Source organism: Pristiophorus japonicus, chromosome 20 (assembly GCF_044704955.1).
Source record: "Pristiophorus japonicus isolate sPriJap1 chromosome 20, sPriJap1.hap1, whole genome shotgun sequence".
Classification (NCBI taxonomy): domain Eukaryota; kingdom Metazoa; phylum Chordata; class Chondrichthyes; family Pristiophoridae; genus Pristiophorus; species Pristiophorus japonicus.
The window spans coordinates 79,566,288-79,576,466 of record NC_091996.1 but is presented as its reverse complement, the minus strand read 5'-3'; the positions used below and the strand labels follow the sequence as shown (position 1 = coordinate 79,576,466).

General features: G+C 42.5%; 1 protein-coding gene across 2 annotated transcripts; it reads left to right on the top strand.

Annotated features, from left to right (window-relative positions):
- Window positions 1–992: 992 nt before the first annotated feature.
- LOC139232613 (gastrula zinc finger protein XlCGF57.1-like) lies at window positions 993–2,678 on the top strand. Of its 2 annotated transcripts, none has more exons than XM_070863050.1 (2): window positions 993–1,060; window positions 1,423–2,678. In XM_070863050.1, the coding sequence occupies exon 2, from the start codon at window positions 1,779–1,781 to the stop codon at window positions 2,619–2,621; it is 843 nt and encodes a 280-aa protein (XP_070719151.1). In that variant the 5' UTR covers window positions 993–1,060; window positions 1,423–1,778; the 3' UTR covers window positions 2,622–2,678. The 2 variants fall into 2 exon arrangements, with proteins under 2 accessions (XP_070719151.1, XP_070719152.1); XM_070863051.1 differs by having other exon boundaries at window positions 1,054–1,133.
- Window positions 2,679–10,179: the final 7,501 nt, after the last annotated feature.

Sequence of the window (10,179 nt, the reverse complement as noted above, 5' to 3'; positions counted from 1 at the left end):
GCCATCTTTGTACAGGAAGGCGGGACGGTTCAGAGTGCAGTCCGCTCTCTTCATGGTGTGACAGCACATGCGCAGCCATCATAGCACGGGAACCGAGTGGGCGGGGCTTAAGTGTCTGTTCCCAACCGGGTCCAAGTGCCCGGGAGTGAAAGTCAATTCCTCATTTATTTTATTCATTCTCCACCGTTGGATTTCTCACCATCTCTCCTGAAGGCCTTGGTAAGTGCCCAGTTTACGGTTTACATCCCACACAATTCTAACAGAAGAGCCCCAGAGCTGGCCCCTTTTTACCGTCCCAAGGTTAGATTCCCCATGTACAGTCCCAGGTTTGAAATCCCCAGTTACTGTCCCAGGGTTGGATTCCCCATGTACAGTCCCAGGGTTGGATTCCCCATGTACAGTCCCAGGTTTGGAATCCCCAAGTACTGTTCCAGGGTTGGATTCCCCATGTACAGTCTCAGGGTTGGATTCCCCATGTACAGTCTCAGGGTTGGATTCCCCATGTACAGTCGCAGGGTTAGACTCCCCATGTTCATTCCCAGAGTTAGAATCCCCATGTACTGCCCCAGGGTTAGATTCCCCATGTACTGCCCCAGGGTTAGAATCTCCATGTACAGTCCCAGGGTTGGAATCCCCATGTACAGTCCCAGGTTAGAATCCCCATGTACAGTCCCAGGGTTGGAATCCCCATGTACAGTCAAAAGTTTTTAACCCGGTGCACGGAAGCAAAAATTCAGCTTTGGTGTTACAATTTCATTGGTTACAGGCTGGAGAGAGGAATAATTCACTGACAGGCTCTTTTAAATTTGTATGGTTGTGTATTCAAATTCCCAGTAATTGTAATCCTGCATTTCAAGGAGGGGCGAGCTGTGTTTCAATCAAATAGTCTGTTTGGAGATTCTCTGAGAGAAGGATCTGGTCAGCTTGAAACTCAGAGTGCTAGAATCGGTTAGAAATTTACAATTAATTTTTAACCAATATTTATTCCCACAGGGAGGGGGAATTCTGTAATAAGGAAGGAACCGGACAAGATTTGAAACATTTTAACACAGGATTCACGGTACTCTTGCATTTGGGATCTTTATTTTGTCCACGCGAGGATTTAGATAACAGACTTTCTTCTGTGAATATAGGTCTGTATTATTGGGCCGTGATCTGTTTACATGTTTGTCTTCTGTTAAATAAAGTTGCTGAGTGAATTTAAATTTAAAACCAGGTTTGCAGGTGTGATGCTCTATTAACATCACTGGTGAGAAAGATAGTGTGAGCAGACGCTAAGTCCCTAACTGACAATGATTAACAGACTGGGTTTTGGGTTAAATCATCCCCAGCATTTGAAGGAACATTGTATAGAAACTAGAATTGTCTGTTCTGAATTTCTATCATGTACTTAATGATGACTTTTGTAAACTCCTTTTACAGGATATTAGAAGGGGAGGATTTACAGACGAGAAACTCAAACCAAACATCACATCAAGATCTGACAGAGTCATTCGATTCATCTGAATATCATCAGCCTTTGAATGTGGAAGGAGAAATGTTTGTCTGTTCTGTCTGTGGGAAAAGATTTCAAACATCAGTGTGACTGGAAAAGCACCGAGACACACACACCCGAGTGAGTATTCCAGTGCACTGACTGTGGAAAGAGCTTTAGCCAGTTACACAGCCTGAAAAAATATCGCACCATTCACAGCGGGGAGAAACTGTACATGTGTTCTCTGTGTGGACGAGGCTTCAACTGATCGTCCAATCTGGAGAGGCACCAGGACACACGCTCCATGGAGAAACCGTGGGAATGTGGGAAGGGATTCAATTACCCATCTGAACTGGAAATTCATCGGCACAGTCACACCAGGGAGAGGCCGTTCACCTGCTCGGTGTGTGGGAGGGATTTCACACAGAATGGTACCATGTTGACACATCAGCAAGTTCACACTGGGGAGAGGCCATTCAGGTGCTCTGTCTGTGGGAAGAGATTCACTCAGTCGTCCAACCTGCTGGCACACAACAAGCAAGTTCACACGAAGGAGAGACCATTCACCTGCTCTGAATGTGGGAAGGGATTCACTCGGTCATCCGACCTCCTGAGACACCAGCGAATTCACACTGGGGAGAGGCCTTTCACTTGCTCCATGTGTGGGAAGGGATTTGCTGTGTTATCCAACCTGCTGGCACACAACAAGCAAGTTCACATGAAGGAGAGGCCGTTCTCTTGCTCAGTATGTGGGAAGGGATTCGCTGTGTCATCTGACCTCTTGAGACACCAGCAAATTCACACTGGGGAGAGGCCATTCACCTGTTCCGTCTGTGGGAAGGGATATGCTCGGTTAGCTGTTTTCCAGAAACACTGGCGAATTCACACTGGAGAGAGGCCGTTCAGCTGCTCTTTCTGTGGGAAGAAATTTACTCAGTTATCCAGCCTGCTGGCACACAACAAGCTAGTTCACACGAAGGAGAGACCGTTCCCTTGCTCCGTGTGTGGGAAGGGATTCACTGTGTCATCCGACCTCTTGAGACACCAGCAAATTCACACCAGGGAGAGGCCATTCACCTGCTCTATGTATGGGAAGGGATTCACTCAGTCATCCGACTACCTGAAACACCAGCAAGTTCACAATTGACTGCATGAGTTGGCTTCCAGAACTGAACCATGTTCATTCTGGCAGTTGGAGTTTATTTCTGCCGATGTTAAAACCCCTGTAAGTGGGCTATAGTTTGATATTCTGCAAATGTCAAATAAATCAGCTTTCTTTTAAACACCGTGTGCCTAGTCCTTGATATCTCAATGATAAGACGAGCTGATTGAGGACTTATTATGAACTGGATGGAATCTATCTTAGAACGGAGTTCCCTCAACTTTTTAAAAGATGGAACTACATGATGTCCAAGTCTGCCATTCAATTTCATCCGATGGGGAATATTCTGATAATCTGTTACTGTCACGCAGCAAAGCAGCATTGTTACTTTATCATCAGTTTAATCAAACTCAATGGGCAATCCGATCTCCAAAGGGAAATGACTCCTTAAAGCTGATGGTGTCGGTAGTTTTGCAGCTTGTTTGTTCTTTATTTATTTATTCTCGGGATGTGGGCGAACCAGCCTGCATTTATTGCCCATCATTAATTGCCCCTTCAGAAGGTGGTGGTGAGCCGCTGCCTCCTTGAACTGTGCTGCAGTCTATGTGGTGAAGGTGCTCCCACAGTGCTGAGGTCAGGACGCCTCGTGACTTGGAGGGGAACTTGGAGGTGCCGCTATTCCCATGCACCTGCTCTCCTTGTCCTTCTACATGGAGGAGGTTGTGGGTTTGGAAAGTGCTGTCGGAAAAGCCTTGGTGACTTGCTGCTGTAGATGGTGCACACTACAGACACAGTGGTCCTCATGTTTTTATCTAAGACACACCTCAGTCCAGTCATTTCTTCCCAATGTTGATGCAGTGGTTCAAGAGGTGCCGGGTGTCAGGAGCAGTATCGAGGGATGGGTGGGACAGTGCACTGTGAGGAGAACACAAAGCATCTGCAAAGGGATATGGACAGGTTAAGAGAGTGGGCAATAAGATGGCAGATGGAGCATAATGTGGGGAACTGTGAGGTTATTCACTTTATTAGGAAGGACAGAAAAATTGATTTTTTAAATTGTGAGACAATGTTAAATGTTGGTGTTCAGAGAGGTTTGGGTGTCCTCGTACAGGAAACACACAAAGTTAGCATGCTGATACAGCAAGCAATTAGGAAGGTGAATGGCATGTTGGCCTTTATTGCAAGGGGGTTGGAGTACAAGAGTAAGGATGACTTTCTACAATTCTACAGGGCTTTGGTGAGACCACAGAGGCGGTCCAACGATGGTTCACTAGATTGATCCCTGGGATGAGAGAGTTGTTCTATGTGGAGAGATTGAGTAGATTATACTCTCTGCAGTTTAGAAAAATGAGAGGGTACCTCATTGAAAAATATAAGATTCTGAGGGGTATTGACAGGGTAGGTGCTGAGAGGTTGCTTCCCGGCTGGAGAGTCTAGAAATAGGGGGCATAGTCTCAGGATAAGGCGAAGGCCATTTCAGACAAAGTGAGGAGGAATGTCTTCACTCAGACGGTTGTGAATCTTTGGAATTCTCGACCTGAAAGGACTGTGGATGCTGAGTCATTGAGTATATTCAAGGCTAAGATCGATAGATTTATGGACTCGAGGGGAATCACGGGATTATGGGGAACAGACAGGAAAGTGGAGTTGAGGTCGATGATCAGCCATGGTATCGAGTGACGGAGCAGGCTCGAAGTGCTGTATGGCCTACTCCTGCTTCCAATTCTTATGCTCTTATGTTCTTAAGTTGTTTCCAGAGGCTGAAGGGTCTGTAACCAGAGGACACAGATTTAACTAGCACAAGAATCCGAGGGGAAATGAGGAAATAAATACACAATGAGCTGTTATGATCTGGAATACACGGCCTGAAAGGGTGCTGGGAGCAGATTCAGTCATAAGTTTCAGCAGGGAATTGGGTCAATACTTGAATTGGAAAATTGCAGAGATATTGAGAAAGAGCAGGGGGAGTGGGACTGATTGGGATATTGGGAAAGAGCAGGGGGATGGGACTAATTGGGATATTGGGAAAGAGCAGGGGGAGTGGGACTGATTGGGATATTGGGAAAGAGCAGGGGGAGTGGGACTGATTGGGATATTGGGAAAGATCAGGGGGAGTGGGACAAATTGGGATATTGGGAAAGAGCAGGGGAAGTGGGACTGATTGGGATATTGGGAAAGAGCAGCGTGAGTGGGACTGATTGGGATATTGGGAAAGAGCAGGGGGATGGGACTGATTGGGATATTGGGAAAGAGCAGGGGGAGGGGGGCTGATTGGGATATTGGGAAAGATCAGGGGGAGTGAGACTAATTGGGATATTGGGAAAGAGCAGGGGAAGTGGGACTGATTGGGATATTGGGAAAGAGCAGCGTGAGTGGGACTGATTGGGATATTGAGAAAGAGCAGGGGGAGTGGGACTGATTGGTTAGACCTTTCAAATGAGTGCCGGCACAGACACCAGTGGGGTAAATGTAAACATTCTATGCTGTAACATTCTGTGATTGTATAACTACACCCTGTCTCTGTTTATATTACACTAGGCCCTGTTCCAGTTGATATTACACTAGACCCTGTCCCTGTTAATATTACAGTCCCTGTTAATATTACACTAGGCCCTGTCTCTGTTTATTTTACACTAGACCCTGTCCCTGTTTATATTACACTAGACCCTGTCCCTGTTAATATTACAGTCCCTGTTAATATTACATTAGACCCTGTCTCTGTTTATATTACACTAGACCATGTCTCTGTTTATATTACACTAGGCCCTGTCCCTGTTTATATTATACCAGGCCCTGTCTCTCTTTATATTACACAAGACCCTGTCCCTGTTTATATTACACTAGACCCTATCTCTGTTTATATTACACTAGGACCTGTCTCTGTTTATATTACACTGGACCCTATCTCTCTTTATATAACACTAGACCATGTCTCTGTTTATATTACACTAGCCCCTGTCTCTGTTTATATTACATTAGGCCCTGTCTCTGTATTACACTAGACCCTGTCTCTGTTTATATTACACTACGCCCTGTCCCTATTTATATTACACTGGGCCCTGTCTCTGTTTATATTACATTAGGCCCTGTCTCTGTTTATATTACATTAGGCCCTGTCTCTGTTTATATTACATTAGGCCCTATTCTCTGTTTATATTACAGTAGACCCAGTCCCTGTTTATATTACACTAGGCACTGTCTCTGTTTATATTACACGAGGCCCTGTCTCTGTTTAGATTACACTAGACCCTGTCTCTGTTTATATTACACTAGATCCTGTCTCTGTTTATATTATACTAGATCCTGTCTCTGTTTATATTACACTAGGCACTGTCCCTGTTTATATTACACTAGACCCTGTCTCTGTTTATATTACACTAGACCCTGTCTCTGTTTATATTATATTAGATCCTGTCTCTGTTTATATTACATTAGGCCCTGTCTCTGTTTATATTGCACTAGGCCCTGTCTCTGTTTATATTACACTAGACCCTGTCTCTGTTTATATTAAACTAGGCCCTGTCTCTGTTTATATTACACTAGACCCTGTCACTGTTTATATTACACGAGGCCCTGTCTCTGTTTATATTACACTGGGCCCTGTCTCTGTTTATATTACACTGGGCCCTGTCTCTGTTTATATTACACTAGACCCTGTCTCTGTTTATATTGCACTAGACCCTGTCTCTGTTTATATTACACTAGACCCTGTCTCTGTTTATATTGCACTAGGCCCTGTCTCTGTTTATATTACACTAGACCTTGTCTCTGTTTATATTACACTAGACCTTGTCTCTGTTTATATTACACTAGACCCTGTCTCTGTTTATATTACACTAGACCCTGTCTCTGTTTATATTACACTAGACCCTGTCTAAGTTTATATTACACTGGACCCTATCTCTGTTTATATTACACTAGACCCTGTCTCTGTTTATATTACACTAGACCTGTCTCTCTATTACACTAGACCCTGTCTCTATTTATATTACACTGGGCCCTGTCTCTGTTTATATTACACCAGGCCCTGTCTCTGTTTATATTACACTAGACCCTGTCTCTGTTTATATTACACTAGGCCCCGTCTCTGTTTATATTACACTAGACCCTGTCTCTGTTTATATTACACTAGGCCCTGTCTCTGTTTATATTACACTAGACCCTGTCACTGTTTATATTACACGAGGCCCTGTCTCTGTTTATATTACACTAGACCTTGTCTCTGTTTATATTACACTAGACCCTGTCTCTGTTTATATTACACTAGACCTTGTCTCTGTTTATATTACACTAGACCCTGTCTCTGTTTATATTACACTAGACCCTGTCTCTGTTTATATTACACTAGACCCTGTCTCAGTTTATATTACACTAGACCCTGTCACTGTTTATATTACACGAGGCCCTGTCTCTGTTTATATTACACTAGACCTTGTCTCTGTTTATATTACACTAGACCCTGTCTCTGTTTATATTACACTAGACCCTGTCTCTGTTTATATTACACTAGACCCTGTCTCTGTTTATATTACACTCGACCCTGTCTCTGTTTATATTACACTCGACGCTGTCTCTGTTTATATTACATTAGCCCCTGTCTCTGTTTATATTACATTAGGCCCTGTCTCTGTTTATATTACACTAGACCCTGTCTCTGTTTATATTACACTAGACCCAGTCCCTGTTTATATTACACTGGACCCTGTCTCTGTTTATATTACACTAGACCCTGTCACTGTTTATATTACACTAGGCACTGTCACTGTTTATATTTCACTAGACCCAGTCCCTGTTTATATTACACTCGGCCCTGTCTCTGTTTATATTACACTAGACCCTGTCTCTGTTTATATTGCACTAGACCCTGTCTCTGTTTATATTACACTAGACCCTGTCTCTGTTTATATTACACTAGACCCTGTCTCTGTTTATATTACACTAGACCCTGTCTCTGTTTACATTACACTAGGCACTGTCTCTGTTTATATTACACTAGACCCAGTCCCTGTTTATATTACACTAGACCCTGTCTCTGTTTAAATTACACTAGGCACTGTCACTGTTTATATTACACTAGGCACTGTCTCTGTTTATATTATACGAGGCCCTGTCTCTGTTTATATTACACCACACCCTGTCTCTGTTTATATTACACTGGACCCTATCTCTGTTTCTATTGCACTGGATCCTATTTCTGTTTATATTAAACTCGGACCTGTCTCTGTTTGTATTACACTGGCCCCTGTCTCAGTTTATATTAAACTAGACCATGTCTCTGTTTATACTACACTGGACACTGTCCCTGTTTATATTACACTAGGCCCTGTCTCTGTTTATACTACACTGGACACTGTCCCTGTTTATATTACACTAGACCCTGTCTCTGTTTATATTACACTGGACACTGTCCCTGTTTATATTACACTAGGCCCTGTCTCTGTTTATATTACACTAGGCCCTGTCTCTGTTTATATTACACTCGGCCCTGTCTCTGTTTATATGACACTAGACCCTGTCTCTGTTTATATTTCACTAGGCCCTGTCTCTGTTTATATTACACTAGACCCTGTCTCTGTTTATATTACATTGGACCCTGTCTCTGTTTATATTACACTGGACCCTGTCTCTATTTATATTACACTAGACCGTATCTCTATTTATATTACACTAGACCATATCTCTGTTTATATTACACTGGACCCTGTCTCTGTTTATCTTACACTAGACCCTGTCTCTGTTTATATTACACTAGACCCTGTCTCTGTTTATATTACACTAGACCCTGTCTCTGTTTATATTACACTAGACCCTGTCTCTGTTTATATTACACTAAACCCTGTCTCTGTTTATATTACACTGGACCCTGTCTCTATTTATATTACACTAGACCATATCTCTGTTTATATTACACTGAACCCTGTCTCTGTTTATATTACACTAGACCCTGTCTCTGTTTATATTACACTGGACCCTGTCTCTATTTATATTACACTAGACCATATCTCTGTTTATATTACACTGGACCCTGTCTCTGTTTATATTACACTAGACCCTGTCTCTGTTTATATTACACTAGACCCTGTCTCTGTTTATATTACACTAGACCCTGTCTCTGTTTATATTACACTAAACCCTGTCTCTGTTTATATTACACTGGACCCTGTCTCTGTTTATATTACACTAAACCCTGTCTCTGTTTATATTACACTGGACCCTGTCTCTGTTTATATTACACTAGACCCTGTCTCTGTTTATATTACACTAAACCCTGTCTCTGTTTATATTACACTGGACCCTGTCTCTATTTATATTACACTAGACCATATCTCTGTTTATATTACACTGGACCCTGTCTCTGTTTATATTACACTAGACCCTGTCTCTGTTTATATTACACTAGACCCTGTCTCTGTTTATATTACACTAGACCCTGTCTCTGTTTATATTACACTAAACCCTGTCTCTGTTTATATTACACTAGACCCTGTCTCTGTTTATATTACACTAGACCCTGTCTCTGTTTATATTACACTAGACCCTGTCTCTGTTTATATTACACTGGACCCTGTCTCTGTTTATATTACACCAGGCTCTGTCTCTGTTTATATTACACTAGACCCTGTCTCTGTTTATATTACACTAGACCCTGTCTCTGTTTATATTACACTAGACCCTGTCTCTGTTTATATTACACTAGACCCTGTCTCTGTTTATATTACAATAGACCGTGTCTCTGTTTATATTACACTAGACCCTGTCTCTGTTTATACTACACTAGACCCTGTCTCTGTTTATATTACACTAGACCCTGTCTCTGTTTATATTACACTAGACCCTGTCTCTGTTTATATTACACTAGACCTTGTCTCTGTTTATATTACACTAGACCCTGTCTCTGTTTATATTACACTAGACCCTGTCTCTGTTTATATTACACTAAACCCTGTCTCTGTTTATATTACACTGGACCATATCTCTGTTTATATTACACGAGGTCCTGACTCTGCTAAACAGAATTCCCTTTCTCACTTTATATTACAATAGAACCTGTCTCTGCTAAGACTGCACATGACCTTGCGTCTGTAAGATAAAGACAGATGATAGATAGAGGAATAGATAAATATTGATAATGGTAAAGATATATATTTACTTGTGTGAGAGAATGCAATCATTTTTTTTTACTTAGAAGCAGGTTTATTCTTGTTAATAGCGCTCAGCAGCTGCGGGCAAAGTGTAATTGATCTGGTATTGTGTGGGTAATATTTGTGTTGAGAGGATGGGGTGAATCTTGTAACAATCTCCCAGAGATGGACTGGGATTGAGGGACAGGACTGAAGGGGAGCAATTCACTTTGCACTACTTAGTGGCACTGTGTGTGTTAAAGGTCACTAATTCACACTTGTGTTGTCCTGTGACAACTGCTCACAGATTTTAATGCTTAGGATTGTTTTTCCTGCAGTATTTCCCATTGAGCTTTGCCTGGCCCACTGATTGTGTCAGACAGAGTCTGGAACCGTGACCTCACAGCACCACCGGCTGGGCAGCCGCAGGGTCCTAATGTCCACCGCGTTTTCTAACTCTCATCTGGTTAAGAGGACCAACT

What these genes read in the sequence shown, in the direction of transcription:
- LOC139232613 (XM_070863050.1), top strand. Translation starts at nt 1,779, where the DNA reads ATGGAGAAACCGTGGGAATGTGGGAAGGGATTCAATTACCCATCTGAA.